This window comes from Solanum lycopersicum, chromosome 1 (genome assembly GCF_036512215.1).
Source record: "Solanum lycopersicum chromosome 1, SLM_r2.1".
Taxonomy (NCBI): domain Eukaryota; kingdom Viridiplantae; phylum Streptophyta; class Magnoliopsida; order Solanales; family Solanaceae; genus Solanum; species Solanum lycopersicum.
In genome coordinates, this window is record NC_090800.1 from 6,868,622 (window position 1) to 6,886,649 (window position 18,028).

The 18,028-nt window shown below is 35.5% G+C and overlaps 2 protein-coding genes across 3 annotated transcripts; one reads left to right on the forward strand and one right to left on the reverse strand.

The window, feature by feature from the left end:
• On the forward strand, window positions 1–7,380 carry LOC101248999 (cullin-3A). The gene is made up of 2 exons (XM_004228333.5): window positions 1–574; window positions 5,078–7,380. The coding sequence occupies exons 1-2, from the start codon at window positions 411–413 to the stop codon at window positions 7,116–7,118; spliced, it is 2,205 nt and encodes a 734-aa protein (XP_004228381.1). The 5' UTR covers window positions 1–410; the 3' UTR covers window positions 7,119–7,380.
• Window positions 7,381–8,488: 1,108 nt separating this feature from the next.
• LOC101248699 (uncharacterized) lies at window positions 8,489–16,873 on the reverse strand. Of its 2 annotated transcripts, none has more exons than XM_004228332.5 (10): window positions 16,669–16,873; window positions 16,261–16,380; window positions 10,917–10,999; window positions 10,182–10,265; window positions 10,006–10,081; window positions 9,834–9,906; window positions 9,468–9,541; window positions 9,143–9,236; window positions 8,872–8,967; window positions 8,489–8,765 (listed from the first exon to the last, which is right to left on the reverse strand). In XM_004228332.5, exons 1-9 carry the CDS (start codon window positions 16,853–16,855, stop codon window positions 8,904–8,906), a joined length of 855 nt encoding a protein of 284 aa, XP_004228380.2. In that variant the 5' UTR covers window positions 16,856–16,873; the 3' UTR covers window positions 8,489–8,765; window positions 8,872–8,903. The 2 variants fall into 2 exon arrangements, with proteins under 2 accessions (XP_004228380.2, XP_010322186.2); XM_010323884.4 differs by having other exon boundaries at window positions 16,261–16,374; window positions 16,669–16,869.
• Window positions 16,874–18,028: the final 1,155 nt, after the last annotated feature.

Below are 18,028 nucleotides of genomic sequence, written 5' to 3' on the forward strand. Positions count from 1 at the left end.
CTTTCAAAAAGAAAAAATCTTAACCAATTGATTGGATTACTTTTACTTATCACTCAATCTTGCTCTTTATTCTTCTTCCTCCCCACCACCCCACCCCCACCCCACCCATCCCATTTTCATAACCCTAGTCCTCAAATTTCATTCTTTAAAAATCTCAACTTTTTTCAAGAAAACATCATCTCATAAATCTCTGTAACATGTTTTCTTGATTTTCTTCATCTGGGGCCATTAAAAGGGAAATCTTGAATCTCAGTTTCAACAATTTTTCGTCAGAACCGATAGATGTTGTTGTTGTTGTTTTGTGTTAAATTACATAAGAAGTTATAGATTCACCATTATTATAGCTTAAGTTCAGCCTTTTCTTTTTCTGGGGTTTGGTTGTTTTGTGATTTTTTTTTTTTTGGATTAGAATGAGTAGTAATCAGAAAAAGAGGAATTTTCAGATAGAGGCGTTTAAGCACAAAGTAGTGGTTGATCCAAAATATGCAGAAAAGACTTGGAAAATACTGGAGCATGCTATTCATGAGATTTACAATCATAACGCCAGTGGCCTCAGCTTTGAAGAACTTTACAGGTCTAAATTAATTTCATTTCTTAAATCAAATGTTGATAGAGTAGGAGATTGCTTAAATTGACTGCTTAACTTTGATGAATCTCTCTATTGATTATTTGGGCATGACCGCCACAAAGGCGGTTCTGCAGAATCCAGTAGCTTTTTCTGAAAATTTTTGAACCGGATTAAGAAATCACTAAATATGTACAAAAAATATAAATTTTGAAGATCCTTTGGGGTGGCCCAGTAGTTTGGGCTTGGGACTTCCACGTTGGAGGTCTCAATTTCGAAACCTCTTGCCAGCGAAAGCAAGGGGTTTGCCTTCTAGGTTGAGTTTGTCGCACCGTGCTTGCCTAGTACAGTCTAGTGTGAAGCATTATATCAACACCCCCTATGTAGTGTTATATTTATGGGAATGAGCTACGAATAGAGTGGGAATGTTTAGAGAGAATTTAAAAGCCAACTCCAACAAGCTTGTTGATTGATGCATAACCTAGTTTTCTTATTCAGTTTCCTCCCCTTGTTAGCACCTCGAGTTTCTTCTAATCTGAGAATGTGGAGAAAATATATAGATCCATTTAATGTTTGGTGGATGTATGCAACAAGTTGTGGCGTAATAAAAAATTTCCTGAAGGGTGTTCAAACTTTGGATATCAAATTGAAGTCCTAAGGCACCGTGTAATTAAACCGACCAATGCAGACCCGTACCTCAACATGCCTGATTTTATATATACTATCGTTCTTGAAACTGGTTAAATGATTCTAAAACTTTTACCCAGCCATTGATACTTGACCTAGTCAAGTTTTCTTTCCTCATTTGTCTTTCTCATTCAAAAGATAATTCAAGCCTATAGGAGCTTATGTGATTCATTCTGGGGTTACCTTGGGCATCTTTAACTACAACTAAGATGTGCATTTTTCTAAATGCAAGACAACATGGAAAAGTAGCCCCTAACTGCGAGGTTGTAAAATCTGCGTTATGCTGGAAAATTTTGTTGTTAAAAAGAGTTCCTAAGTTCTGGAGACTAGTCAAACAAAAGCCTGTTATTTAAGTGGAGAAGGATAGAGAGGTCGACCCATTAGCAACCGAGTTTCAAACCTTGTGCTTGCTTATCATAGGAGATTTATTGTTTCTTTAAAAAAATGCAAAGAAATTTGTTAAGTGGAGCCAGAAAGGGTGATACGTTCTTGAAACTTTAGACCGTAATGATGCTAGAAATACCAGCCTATAGCATTGCACAGTGGTGTAACTATATAAACAGACTGTGGAATCAGAAAATAATCCACTAATCAGATAGAAATGAAAATGAACGGTTCAAATACTCATAAAAGCAAAAGTTGCTTTTCCATTGGACATACTTTAACAAACTTGAGTGGTAAAATCATACTCTTTAATGATTCCGCTGTGCTGGTATAATGTTGTAATGAAGTGGACTCTAAATCTTTTTCTGTTCTGTACACTCTGCATACATAGCAAAGCTTTTTATGATTTTTCACGTAAATTAGTGTAGTATTGGGCCATTGGCAATTTGTCCAAACAAATCCGTTGTGGTATAGCCTTTTGGCAACCACAGACCAATCTCGAACCTTTATGGCTTTTACCATGACACATGAAAAGAATTTGAGCTTCAAAAGACAATTTTTTTTTTATTCCCTCCTATACTCTTCTTACTAATCAAGAATTGAAATTTTTGAGTCTGATTTAACATGTGAAAATTGATTATAAGGAATATATGTCAACTTCCATGATCAGCTTGTCTAAAATCAATGTTTTCTTTTCATCAAGTTGCACATCTTGTCAAATAACCTTACTTTCTTAATGATTTTTAAAAGGGAGTTGGGAACTGAAATTGTTTTACTCTAATTGTGTCCAAGTTATTCCAATACTACGTCACTCATAAATTAGTATTTTCCTGTTAAGGTCAATTTGGTTATGTGAAACAAGGGGTTATCGCTTTACGAGTGAAGTCATGTGCTTTAGAGAAGTGTGCACTTGAAGTGCAAAGTGCTCTCAACAAGAAGTGGTTTAGTTTTTGAAATCTCAGTTATGAGGATTTGAATTAATGTCTGTGTTATCGTTATTAAATGCTGAAATTAGTTGTTTTCTTATGACTCTGGTGTACGTACCAACTTGTACACACCTTGGCTAATTCCACAAAATGCCGGCCACCTCCCACAAACAATAGAAACCAGGCAATTTTATTTGGCTAGGGCAGATATGATGCTGGTGTTTTTGTATCCGTTGGGATTTGAACCTGAGACCTTATGGTTCTCAACCGACTTCATAAACCACTAGGTCTCACACCCTTGGGTGTGCTATATTAGTTATATTACAACTGGATGATTATAGTGCTGAATCTATACGTGTTTAGCATTTCATTTTAAAAACACTGCACTAAACCCCAATCACGGAGACACTGTACAGAGGTAAGTGTAAATACATATCTTACATAGATCTTTTGGTTTCATGTGCGGTATCTAGATTCAGAAACTCAAAAGCTAAAAGAGTTTTAATTAGAGTTCCAATGTTTTTTTTAAAAGAGCTTTGATTACAGTCTCAACTGTATCAGGTAAGTTCTTTGAATTTTTTTTTTTTTGGGACAAACTTATTATCTTACAACCTGTTTGGTAGCCAATTATTACAAAATAAAATACAATTTTATTTCTACGGCGATGGTTACTATTCTGGATTTAGTGTCACTATTTCAGGATGCATTCTATTTTGTCGAAATCACAAGTTTTCATTCATTCGTCAAGTGGTGAGAAGTTTCAATTAAGTGGAGGATAGAATTAAGAATAGACTATGAGATGTCCTTTCTATCCTCGGCCTTTTCCTGAACTTTTTGCTCTGAATTGCAAGCAGATAACCATTGACCCTTTCCCCATCAATTCACCTCAACAGCCCCTACTCCCGTCGAATGCTCTACTAGTCTCTTTGCCTCTTAGATTTCTTCCTACTAACTCTCTCCATTCCTATAAGTCTACCTCACCTTGATATAATTTGCTGCCTTTTTTTCTTCTATATAAAAGTTAACAGTTTTGTGTTCCAGTCATTTATACTATTTTCATTTCATTTAAATTCCATAACCAAGCTCTGTAGTAATCCTAGAACAAGACTAGTTGGCGTGGAGCTTGAGATTACTTAAGTGTCGTAATTTTAAGCTCACAGTCCATCTAACCATAAAGGTTATTCAATGTGTAATTACTAGAAAAGCTAGTAAGGAAATTCCATACAGAGATGATAACCTGACGTCTGAACATACTTATTGCTTGCAAATATTTCATTATTTTTAAATTAATATTTGTTTTTCAACTGACATTGAAATAGACAAAAAGTTAGTTTGAGGAGTATCTCCAAGTGAAATAATGATTTTTTAACCCGTAAATCTAACCCCCCCCCCCCCCCCCCCACACACACACACACAGTGAAATTCATGTCAAAACACAATTCATCAGCTTCCAAATACTCTTTTCAACTTCAACCTAATATGATCAAACTGGCTATGTCAATAAATCCAGGTATCTATTTTACAGGCCATCACGCCTCTAGGCCCCGATGAGAATATATCTCATGTTTTAATATGGCTTATATAGAGTAGGAGAAGTAATACATAAAAAATGTTTGAACAAAATAATACATAAAAGATGAGAGATGAGCATTAAGGTCCATAGGTAAGATTACATTTTTTGAGGCTCTCTCTCGAAAAGCTACACGATTTTAGAATTCAAAATCAGGCAGAAATCCAACATTCAAAATCAGGCAGAAATCCAACGGTTAGGAGTCATTTTGTGTGAGGTATAAGACATAATAATTCGGGGGATAAAATGCAGGACTTTTATCCTGCGTTTGGTTGGAGGCGATCGTGGGATTATGTATTCCACCATTTATACCTTAGTGACGGGATAAGTTATCCCATATACATAATGGAATAACTTATCCCAGGATAACTTAGCCCTGGATAACTTGTCCCAACCAAACGACCCCTTAGAGTATTAATAAATTGTCAGCGGCCAAGGATTGCATTGGCTCAAGTTCAGTGACTCATAATTCCATTGTCTTTTGTTCTTTTCTTCCTGCAACTTGAATAGATAATTGAAGTGGAAAGGCTGTTTGGTTATGGACTGTTCTAATTTGTACTGAGGTAAAGAAAGACAAAGATCTTTATTGGTTCTGTTCATGGAGAAATCATCAGGCTAGCAGAGAATGTGCCCCTTCTTGATGTTCGCTTCATTCTTTCTTCTCAACCGAGGCTACTAGATGTCTTAGGGTGATCCAGACTTTCCTAAAGCCTAAATTTTAATGCTTATCATGTCCTGAGCATGATAAGACTCTTTTGCGTAGTCTAACTGTTGCCATTTTATTGATATATAAAGACACCTTTACAGTCTTAATGATCTGTTGCTTTGTGGTTGTCCTGCTCCTTCTCTTCACTTCCGTTTCCAAAACTCTTTAGTTCCTTTTTTTTTTTTTTTGCATGCTTGAATAGACTATTTTTGATATTGGTATATCTTCTGTCAATGCAGAAATGCTTATAATATGGTATTACACAAATTTGGTGAGAAGCTGTATTCTGGACTTGTATTTACAATTACTTTCCACCTACAACATATCTCTAAATCCATAGAGTGTGCTCAAGGTGATTTATTCTTGGAAGAGCTGAATAGGCAATGGGCAGATCATAATAAGGCATTGCAAATGATAAGGGACATTCTGATGTACATGGACAGGACCTTCGTTCCGAGTACCCATAAAACCCCTGTTCATGAGCTTGGGCTGAATCTTTGGCGTGATAACATAGTACGTTCGAGTAATATTCAGATGAGACTTCTGAGTACGCTTCTTGAACTTATACTCAAAGAAAGGGATGGTGAAGTAATTAACCGGGGACTGATGAGAAATATAATTAAAATGTTTATGGATTTAGGACCATCTGTATACCAGGAAGACTTTGAAAAACCTTTCCTTGAAATATCAGCTGATTTTTACAGAGCCGAGTCTCAGAAATTCATTGAATGTTGCGACTGTGGAGACTACCTCAAGAAAGCCGAAAAGCGTTTAACCGAAGAAATTGAGAGGGTGTCACACTACTTGGATCCGAAGACTGAAGCGAAGATCACTAATGTGGTGGAGAAAGAGATGATTGAGAACCATATGCCTAGGCTTGTCCATATGGAAAACTCAGGTTTGGTGAATATGCTTCTTGATGATAAATATGAGGATTTGAGAAGAATGTACAACTTATTCCGTAGAGTTACTAATGGCCTTGCAACAATAAGAGATGTAATGACTTCTCACATCAGAGAGATAGGTAAACAGCTCGTTACCGATCCTGAGAAGCTGAAAGATCCTGTCGAATTTGTTCAGTGTCTCTTGAATGAGAAGGATAAATATGATAACATAATAGTCTTGGCATTCAACAATGACAAGACTTTCCAGAATGCCTTAAACTCATCTTTTGAGTTCTTCATTAACCTCAATCCGCGTTCTCCTGAGTTTATTTCATTATTTGTGGATGAAAAATTGCGGAAAGGCCTTAAAGGTGTCAGTGAGGAAGATGTTGAAGTTATTCTTGACAAGGTGATGATGCTCTTCCGTTACTTGCAAGAAAAAGATGTATTTGAGAAGTACTATAAACAGCACTTGGCAAAGCGACTGCTCTCAGGAAAAACAGTTTCTGATGATGCAGAGAGAAGTCTGATTGTTAAGTTGAAGACAGAATGTGGTTATCAGTTCACTTCCAAATTAGAGGGCATGTTCACTGACATGAAAACCTCCCAGGACACAATGCAAGGATTCCATACAGCATATGGTGCCGAATTGGGAGATGGCCCCTCATTGGTTGTCCAAGTTCTCACGACGGGATCGTGGCCTACTCAACCTGGTGTCACCTGCAATTTGCCAGCTGAATTATCAGCTCTATGTGAGAAGTTCCGGTCATATTACCTTGGGACCCACACCGGTCGAAGGTTATCCTGGCAAACTAACATGGGCACTGCTGATTTAAAAGCGACATTTGGGAAGGGCCAGAAGCACGAGCTTAATGTCTCTACTTACCAAATGTGTGTACTCATGCTCTTCAACAATGCTGATCGGCTAATGTACAAGGAGATTGAACAGGCCACGGAGATACCTTCCTCTGATTTGAAAAGGTGCTTGCAGTCCCTGGCATGTGTTAAGGGAAAGAATGTTCTCCGGAAAGAACCGATGAGTAAAGATATCGGGGAGGATGATGCCTTTTTCGTCAATGATAAGTTTACAAGCAAATTTTACAAGGTCAAGATAGGAACTGTAGTTGCACAGAAGGAATCCGAGCCTGAAAAGCAGGAGACACGTCAGAGGGTGGAAGAGGACAGGAAGCCCCAGATTGAAGCTGCTATAGTGAGGATCATGAAATCCAGAAAGGTATTAGATCACAACAACATCATTGCTGAAGTTACAAAGCAATTGCAATCTCGTTTCTTGGCTAATCCAGGGGAGATCAAGAAACGAATTGAGTCACTTATTGAGAGAGATTTCTTGGAAAGGGATAATGCAGATAGACGACTGTATCGCTACCTTGCATAAGAAATCCTTCACCTGGACTTGTCTTTAGGAACTTTGAGCAGTCATAATTAGCGACTTTCTTAAGCTTATTGGTAGAGTCAATTTAATTAATACTGGAATATTCTCTACCCCTAATATTTCTGTATCAGTAATAGAGCTTCAGTGGATGCAGTTGTTTCTGCAAATTACATGCATTTGCTCTATATGAGAAAGATAATTATCATAATGCTTTGCTAAAACATTTAATGGAATGAGTTATAACCTCATGGTTAGCTTCAGTTGACATGTTAGCTGCAGGGCCCCTTGTTATGAAGGCTATGTCATACATTTGCTTGTTCCATTTCCTTCACTTGTCATTTGAAATTTCAAAGAATTATTAATATTTTCAATCTATCAGGTCACTTAAAAGATAATTAGAATAACAACTCTGTCAAGCCGCTTGGTCCAGGCTGATGGTGTTTTGTGACAGCTTGTTTTGGGTCCAGCAGCTGTATAAGGCTTGATTGAAAGAATTAGGTGTTTCGACATGATTTGATTGGAACATTTAGAAGTATAGCTTGCTTGAAATTGGAATTTGCGTTTAGATATGAAAATAAAGTTGGAAGTTTTATGTGTAAAATCTTGAAGAACTCTGAAAATATTTTTTAAAATTCAAAATTTATAGTTGAAGTTTGCAGTTGAAATAATGAGCTCCAATTGACATGATCATATGCTTTTGAAATAAGTTTCCATTGTGACTTGCTTGTTCAGTTGTACTTTCTATTTCAAAGTTAAGATGTATAGATAAGCCACAAAGTGGGAAAAACGTTTGCTAGAAGGGCGTAAAAGTGTGATGTAAGATAGGCTACAAAGGAAAGAAAAATTTCAGCTTCTCCAATTAGCTTACATGCTAGTTGCTTCAACAAGTTTTGTAAATCACACTAAGCAACAAATACTCAAAGTTGTAAGGAGGGAAGTACAAAACAGGTCGACGCTACTGGGAGGATGAACATTAGGGTGAATTTTCAGATTGGTTACTGAGTCAACAATAAGATACCTAGTGCAATATACAAGTAAAGTGTAGGAAGGGTAATGTGTACGCACACATCCTTGCCTCTATGCTGTGAAGGTAGAGATGGGTCTTCCAACAGACCATCAGGTCATGTTTAGGAAGGGTAGTGTGTATACACATCCTTGACTGCATGCTGTGAAAGTGGGGTTTCAAACAGACCCTCAGGTCAAGTTTAGGAAGGGTAGTGTGTATGCACACATCCTTGACTCTATGCTGTGAAGGTAGAGATGGGGTTTCCAACAGGTCCTCAGGTCAAGTAAGCATACTAACAAATATTGAAACGAAATACAGTAGTGAAGAAGCCATGCTAAAACCGAAGTAAGAGAGAACAATAGCAACAAACGGCAACCAAAGCAATTTTGCATCAAGATTGCTTACTGAATCATTCCCTAAGAAAAGAGACAAATTCGGATGCTCGTATATATGTATCACTTATTGCCATGGTCTAATAACAGTACAACTATGCAAGATTACAAGCATGAAGCTTATTTAAAGCCCCTATATCCAAACTCTATAATTTAGAAGAATTGAAACAGATGATTAATCGATAACGTAATGATCACCCAAAAACAACAGCTTCCCTCTAAAAGTAATACGTGATAGTAGACGAGTTGTATCTGCAGTTATAGAAACAATAGTGAGATATTAGCATCTTTTATTCAAATGAGATGCTGTTTTACATAGAAATGAAAAAGGAAAATGAACAAAAGCTCTTTTGCTTACCCTCCAAATGTCAGAGGCAATATGAAAAAAAGCTAGGGCTCTGTTAGAATGCGGTTCTGTATATCTCCAAATGACTTCACATCTACACCCCACAGCCTGAAAGTCACATTTTTGTGAACAAAAATTTCATAACCATAAGACATATTGACATCCTTTGTATGGTTGGTAAAAAGTAAGAGAACTACAACATTAGCACTATCTTTTTGTTGCACTAGACATCAGCTAAGGAAGTTATCGAAATTCAAATATAGAAAGATTTTCAGAAGCTCACCAGCAGTCAATTCCAGCAGCATTTGCTCCCCCTTTATCAGCCTTTTCATCATCTCCGACATGGACAGTTTTCATTGCTTCCACACTGATCTGATCTACAATATTGTAGAACATGGTAAGCAGAACTTCTTGTATCCAGTTTCAGGCTTATTTGACAAATGTATTAGTATCAATTTATAATTTTAATAAGCTTCGCTCTGGGTCATAACATAACTTGAAAGAGTTGTTAAAGAAGTCAGATTAAAATATTAAACAAAAAAAGAACAATGCTGATACCTTTTATCACCGTGTTAATGACAGATGTACCAAGTATTTGTACCACATACCTAAAGCAGCTCTGAATATCTTTGTATCTGGTTTTTCATGTCCAACCTCTGAAGATATGATGACAGCATCAAATCTGTGGATAGAAAGCACACAAAAGTAAACAACGCATCTTCAAAGTTTCAAGCAGGTATTGCCCCTGCCATTTCATGCAGATGAGAATTCTTAGTAAATTTGAAGGGGTTAAATACATACAACTATTTCCAACTGTTTCAAGGCTCAAAGACCATTTAGTTTGCTATGTAATTAGGTACTGACATTCAAAACCAAGGAATATAATTGACAACCGTCAACCGACATAAAGTGGTTAAGCTCCAACTGTTCTTTAATAACGGGGAAAATATATATAAGAAAGGATTGATGCTTACAGATCCAACATGTTCAGATCTTTCAAAATCTTCCTCAACCGGGTGTCGAAGTTGGATACAACGGCCAGTTTGACTGTCCCAAGGTTCAGTAATTCAGAAACAAAAGGATGGGAAGAGAAGCTCATTACACAAATCTTATGTCAGAAGTGAAGTAATGCAGATACTTGATAACCTCCTGAACGTTTCAGAATCAGTATTGTGTCATAGGCTCCAGCTGGAAGATGCCATGCCTCTCCACTTGCATAGTGCTGATTAAAGAAAACATTTCAGGTAAAGCAGTCATTTCTAACTTCAAATTTCTATAAAATGTTTTAGACTTCATCAAGTTAGCTACTAGCAAGAAATGACCTGGTATACTTCTTCAAAGTAGGTATCGTCACTACAGCCAGTTGCTTCAGAAACTACAAGCTTCCAGAAAGGCCGTCCATCATCCTGCGAATTGTACATAATCTTCAGTTGATTAATAATGTCAGAGGAACAGTAAACATTATAATGGAAATATGAATTTTAACCAGCAATTCAATTTTAGGACATTTTAAAATAATTCAGTGACTGGACAAATGGAGGTGTACCGACTGCAATTTTTTTGCTTCATAAAGAAAACCAACATCCGATTCATACAGATATGCAGAATACACCGTCAAAGTACGTTTCAAAAAGGACAATCAGTATTCCAAGAGTTTATTCATCTTTGTATCCAAAACTAACTCATGATACCAGCATAATTTTCTCATTGCTGTATCATGTTTAAAGTGCTCTGTCCATAACAAAGGCCAGGAAAGGTCAAATTACCTCTTTTGAAACTATCAATATCTTTAGCTAGTCATTTCTACAATGCTACATGTAAGAACTAAGTCATCACAAGCTAAAATGGCTTGCTAATATTTGCATGGGAAACCCAACGAGAGAAAGCGAAGAGGGGCAAGACCAAGTGAGGAAACATATAAAAGGAGAATATAAGCAAAAGTTCTAATAATCAAATAAAGAAATACTTAATGACATCAGACATGTTGGATTTTCCCATCAAAAAAGAGTGATTTTTCACATGTGACAAATGAGCATGAACTCTAGTGAAGTTGCAACCTGATAACGAAGATTTTCTGGCCAGGGAGCAGAAAAAGCTCTTTTGAAACCTTGCTTTATTTCGGCTGGAGAAGTTGTCAGCCCTAAAATTAGAAAAGTACTTTTAGCAATCTTTCTGAAAAAACATAGAGATATTAATGTGTTCTCTCGACTTTTTCTGCACTGGATAAAAATGCTTGCTTGAAGAGAAGGCTAAGGAAAAACACATTTAGGCTCACTATAGTGTTCCAGGGAAACTATTCTGAAGTTGGTTCACATAATTGCTATTGTTTTCTACTGCACAATTAAGGACTTCATGTAGATACAAGTCGAATACTAGTAACCACATGTTTGATCATTTAGCTTATAGTTGACTTCTGAAGCAGCATAGAAAGAAGACTTATTCTTGCAGCAGAAAGTTTATGGTCCCCAAAGAAAAATACTTCTATTCTGTTGCTTCAACCCCTTTTACCGGAATATAGCTTTTTGTAAATAACTGTACCTTATACCTTTTATTTTCAACCCCTGGAATACCTTTATTTTTCTTTAAGACCCATTTGCAACTACAATTATCTTTTCTGATGGTGGCTTCAGAAAAAGACCAAGTTCTATTTTGTGGAGAGACTTGATTTCTTCATTCCTTGCAATCAGCCTTTTGGTTGAATCCACATTCCACACTCAAAATTGCTTCAGAGTGCTTTGATGGTTCTCCGATTTCTTCAGTTTCTTGCGCAACTTAAAAAGCAAATGCAAATAATCTCCACAGCTTCCTGGTTTTTGGATTGTCTTCTTGGTCTATGCGTGACTATGGAATGTAGAAGTTGAGACTTCTGGTGTTTAACTTTTGGCTCAACTTCAGGTTTTTCAACTGTATTTTGTTCCACAATTGATAAGCTTGGCTCACAAGGAATGTTGATCTCAACCTTCACCTGTTCCTATGTAGACTTCCTTTCTGTATTACAAAAACTAGAAGACTCTCTTTTGGGATAGGATCGGGACACCATCAAAGGTTATATCTCTCAAATTATAAATTTTAGTGACATGGGATCAGGACACCATAGTATGTATCCTTTCTCTCCAAATGCATACCCTAGGAAAATGCACTTTTTAGCCCTGGCCTCCAAGTTTTAATCATTAACAAGCACGTGTGCTTAGCAACCAGATATTTTAAAACCAGAATAATCAACAGGAGCACCTAACCAAAGTTCAAAGGTGTAGATGGAGCACGATTGACAATACAACGTGTTGTAGATATAGCCTCTACCCAAAAAGGCATTTGTCAACCCAACTTCTAAAATTATGCAATGAGTTCTTTCTAAAAGAATTTTGTTGATCCTTTCTGCAACACCATTTTGTTGAGGGTCATTCTCACATTGTGGTGTCGGGCAATTCCTTCATTCTCGCAAAACTTGTTAAACTCAGAATCACAAAATTCTAAGTCATTATTTGTTCTAAACTACTTACGTCGTTTTCCTTCAATCAAAACTTTCCATTGTTTGACAGTTCGAAAAACATCACTTCTATTTTTAATAAAATAAATCCAAATTTTCCTTGAATAATCATTACTAAAAGTTAACTTACACTTGACACCACCTTTCAATGGGGTTAGAGGAGAACCACTAAAATTTGATGTACTCCAAAGTACCTTTTGTTCTATGACTTGCTGGAGATTCGAAATTGACTCTATTCTGCTTCTCAAGCACATAGCGTTCACAGAACTCAATATTGTCGGTACTTCGTCTATACAAATATCTCTTTTGCTTAGGATGGAAACATTTATTCCACTCGTTTTCCCCAATCCCCCAGTTTTTGGCAAGCTCATCTTAATTGGTAAGATATGACTTAGCCATGTTCAAAATACTTGTGTGATTGCCAAGTATTGTTGGAGTAAAGTGTTGTTGAAGTGCGTAACCATCTCGTCTAATAGCTTGGTAGAGACTAGAGAGAGCACACTTTTATTATTGTGTATATTCTTTATTTCAAAACGAATCTTTTATATTATTAGTTAGTCCCTCGATTTTTATGAATTTGAAAAGATAAAGTATCTGAGCAAAGACTATTAAGGATTAAAGGGTGGACACCGAAAGACCACGAAGACAAGTTAGTTCCCATCTCTTCATCATGGAGAAAATCCAATCATTCAAAGGAAGAATTGAGAAAGAGGCTCGAAGAAGACTTATCAAGTTCCAGTAAAATACATCTAGTTAATTGGCAGTCTTGTCAAACCAGCAAGAAGTAAGGAGACGCTGGAATTAAGAATCTGAAGATCCAGAAGCAGAAGCAGAGTTTAATGATGAAGTGGATATGAAACTTCTACTCAGACCAGACATCATGGAAGAAGGTAATCAGGGAAAAATATGGTTTGGATGGAAGATGGACTACAAAGTGAAAATAGTCCTCATGGAGTTAGTCTATGACATCCATAAGGAACTTGTGGCCCAAATTGCTAACAAAAACCATGTTCAGCATTGGCAATGGAAGGAAAGTAGATCTGGAATAATAAATGAATTGCACAAGGGCCCCTAAACAAATCTATCCAGACATATACTCCCTCAATCAACAACATAACTCAACAATTGAAATGGTTTGGGGTGAACAGGGGTGGAATTTGAGTTTTACAAGAGCTTTGAATGATTGAGAAATTGATAGACTAGCAAGCTGTTTCAGAAATTTAGAACAATTCAGAGGCACATCAATCCATTTATTATTCCAGATCTACTTTCGAATGTAAAACTTTTGTCAACTATGTGGGTATTACTTCCAGACTCAAGTGCAACTGAGCATGAGTTACAACAACAAACCTTTTTTCAATCTAAAGCCATTGTCTAGAATTACTTTAGTAAGCTTATTCAGAAAGGGTTAAGGTTCCTCATTCAAGATCCATATTCTCAAATTTAACCTTCATGATTTATTGAATGTGCCTAGTTGCCATTTCAAATTATTGTCTGTACCACAAGTTGAGTAAACAACTTTCTAATATATTATTCTTCACCACTTCTCATTGTCTCATGCAGGGCCCTTCAATTAAGAGCCCAATGCTCCCTTGTGAAAGTCAAAATGGTCTCAGAATCTTGAAGAATAGGCTCCCGGTTTATTCTTATTCTGCAGATTCTTGCTTTAAGTCTAGCTCTAGTTTACATTCCCTAAAGGATGACAAATCCAGTTTGCCATGTATTTCTCTTTCTGTTGTTCAAAGCAACTTACGACATGTACGCTTAGGGCATATGCCTTAATCAAATATGCAGAATATCAACGGAATTCATGTTTCTGTTTGTTCAAAAAAATTTGTTCTTTGTTCTGTTCTATTTGTCGATTAACAAAGCAATTCAAACTTCTTTTTCCTACTAGTCATATTTCATCTCAACAAATTTTTTATTTAATCCACATTGATACTTGGGGGGGCCCTTGTAAAAACCCCTACTTATGATGATAATAAGTATTTTTACAACAATATTGGATGATTTTAGTAGGGGGGGCTTGGACTTTTTTATTAGCCACTAAAAGTAATGAATTCTCTATTCTCAAATTGTTCCTTGCAATGATCGAAAGACAATTCAATAAGAAAGTTAGGGTCATTAGATCTGATAACGCTTGGGAATTGGGTTCAAGTTTAGAAACCACTATTTGTCGTCTTCACAAGGCATCATTCATCAAACTTCTTGTGTTGCCACACCATAATAAAATGGTGTGGTTGAGAGGAAACATAGGCATCTTGCGTATTCTTTTGGGAAAAAAGGATACAAGTTATTTAGTTTACATTCTCAAAAATACTTTGTTTCAAGAAATATTGTTTTTTTATGAATAAATATATCCTTCTTCAACTGTTCAACCTAGTGTTTCCATTTTTCCTCATCTAATTCACTAATTAAACTTCGTTTTAATCCTCTCCTCCACCTATTTCTTCATTTCCTCCCGATCCACCTTCTTCGATACCTCCTACATCCACTCTTCCTTGGCAATCTTTGTTTTTCATCCCTCCTATCAATCTGGTTATCTCTCCTTCACAATCTTCGGTTTCTATCCCTTCTATCAATCCTTTCGCCTTGAGAAAATCTACCAGATCTACCCAGACCCTGCATACTTAGAAGATTACATTTGCAATACTGTCTATTTTTCTAATGTGTCCAAACACTTGTTTTTCTTCTCCTATTTCTGTAACACGATTTCCTTTTACCGCTTTGTCCACGTTGAATCATAATATATCAAAACTCTTTCACAAATCAAAGAACCTACTAGTTTTTCCCAGGGGATTTTAACCCCAAAACCTAGCTCATGGGGAGAGGATTTCCCAAGATGATATAAGGAGATTAAGGACCTTTTATCCCGCCGATGTGGGATACCAAACCCACCCACCCACCCCACCCCCCGCGCGCACACACCCAAGAGTGGACATCTGGTGGACAATATAGACAAGGGGGCCAACATTGGAAATAATTAATTGGGTGGGTCTGGATCTGATACCATAAAGATATAGCACCTTAATCTAATTCAACCCCAAAATCGCAAGACCATATAAGGAGATCAAGGACTTTTACGTTTTAACCCACTGTTATGGGACACCAATAATAAAAGTGTGGTCTCTCTAATAGCTTAAGCTTTTAGATGAGATGGTCACATATTTCAACAAGTGTCTTGGTTGCAAAACTTTACAACTTTGAGCCAAAGAGTAAAAGTTTGTTCTTTCATTCTTTTTTCTTTACTTAGGGACCCATAACTTTCCACTATTAGTACAGGCATTCTTTCTTCCTTTGAATCATCCCACAAATTGTTAAAAAGTCTCCTTGAGTATTTTTTGTAATAGATACCTAAGTATATTAAAAAGTTAATAATCGATAATACTTTGTGTGCGAACCTCTTCTTTGGAGTGGCTTTGTAAGGTTATTCTCTTGGGTTACTTAGAGTATCTACTCCAATTTTATACCCCCTCATGTGTACCAGTTTGTATGGTAAATTCCTCTACGTTTCTGGATCAAGTCATATTGACTAATCCACGTTAAATTTGTGTGTCCTTTATTTTCTTAACTTACTGTTATTACATTACAACGTTGCTTGGCTAAATTCTGCACTACACCACTACACCAGTTCCAATCCTAACAGAACGTATAGTTCGGCATTCCAGTTAACAACGATGATCCATGTTGGCGAGAGCTATATCTACAATCATCAATAAGGTGAAGCTCTGCACTATAGACCAGTTAAACATGCATCTCTCTCTCTCATACACACACACACACACAAAAAAAAAAAAACTCAACTTCTGTCTTACCTCAAGAAGTGGATTCGAAAAGGGATTTAAAAGAAAAAAAGATTTCTACTTTGATATTTGGAAAGTGAAATATTAATATTAAGAAATGAACCAACAAACCATATTTCTTGCCAATCCCAGCATAAGTCTCTTCAACTGGCTTTGACAATTGCAAAAGTGTATTTGCTGCATCCAACAACAATCCATCATATGCTCTCCTCCCCATTTCTTTCCCTGCCCCTACCAAGAAATCAACATCATAACATTACTAATAACATAAAATCCAAGATTTAAATCCTCACTTTCACAATATACATCTTCATAACATTTTCAACTATATATATATATGTATAATTCAAGATAAAAATTAGTGGGTATGTGCCAAGATTACATCTTTATAATATTTTTCACACTGTATGTATATAATTCAACATAAAAATTAGTGGGTATGTGCCAAGATTACATTTTTATAATATTTTCACTATAAAAGCATAAAAGAAAAAAGAAAAAAAAACCCTTAAAACAAACCAGTGGGAATCTTGATAGAGGAAGAAGAGGAAGAACAGCGAGTTGTGTATGACCCAGAAAATTTTGCTCTGAATTTGAAAGGATTCAGAGCTCTGAGAAAAGTACCGGCTTCCATTGTTCCCTCTCTTCTGCTGATGGAAACTACTAAGTTAAAAGTTCCAAGTTTTGCTAAATTGAGGGATTTCATTTGGAGTTTTTTTTTTTCCATTTACTTCATTAATACTCGATAAATTAATATAATATTTTCCTTCATTTTCGAATTGGGTTAATGAAATAAATGTCTCATTTCGATAAGATAATACGATATTTTTTTCCCCAAAAGATCCTTATATAAATATATGGCCTCATTAATATTAAAACTTAGTAAATTTTTTAAAAGTATAAGTATATCTAAAACAATTTAGTGGAATAAAGTTCTATTGTGTGTGTTTTTGTTAAAATTTAAATCTAGTCGAAGCTCGTCTCTAATATTTGTAGTGTATCCAAAAGTTTTGATATTGTCACGAACGGAAATTTTTCCAAGTATATGTGGAATGACCTGTTTTGTACTCACATATTTGATCTCACATTGTTGATTTTGTGACACATTTTATAAGAAGTCATTTTTAATTATGGTTTCAAGAAATTTCTTATGTTGTTTATATAGTTTATTCTCTCACCATCATAGATAAAATGTTTTTAGTAAAGATATAATGAGTAATATTTTATTATTAAGAAACTATGAACATTATTTATAATAAATTTATTTTATGATGAGCCACTGAATAATATTTGTAGTGCATCCAAAAATTTTGATGTTGTCACGAACAGAAATTTTTTTAAGTATATGTGGAATGATCTCTTTTGTACTCACATATTTAATCTCACATTGTTGATTTTGTGATACAATTAATGAGAAGTCATTTTCAAATATGGTTTCAAGAAATTTCTTATGTTGTTTATATAGTTTATTCTCTCACTATCATAGATTAAATGTGTTTAGTAAAGATACAATGAATAATATTCGATTATTAAAAAACTATGAATATTATGTATAATGAATTTATTTTATGTTGAGTCACTGAATTTTTGAATTTATTTTACGATGAATCATTTAACAAAAAGTTTATATTAAAATGAATCTTTCATATACATTGTACTTTACGTACGACAAATTTATTTTTTATTATGAATTCAATAAATGTAATTTAGTAAGATATAATGATTATGATGAATTCATTAAAAGTTATACATATAATTTCTTTTAATGTAAATTCAACAAATATGATACATAAATTAGTAAGAAACAATAATTTTGATGTAATCAAAATTAACCTTCTCAAAACACCATTTAAATTAATAATTTATTGATTAAATAATA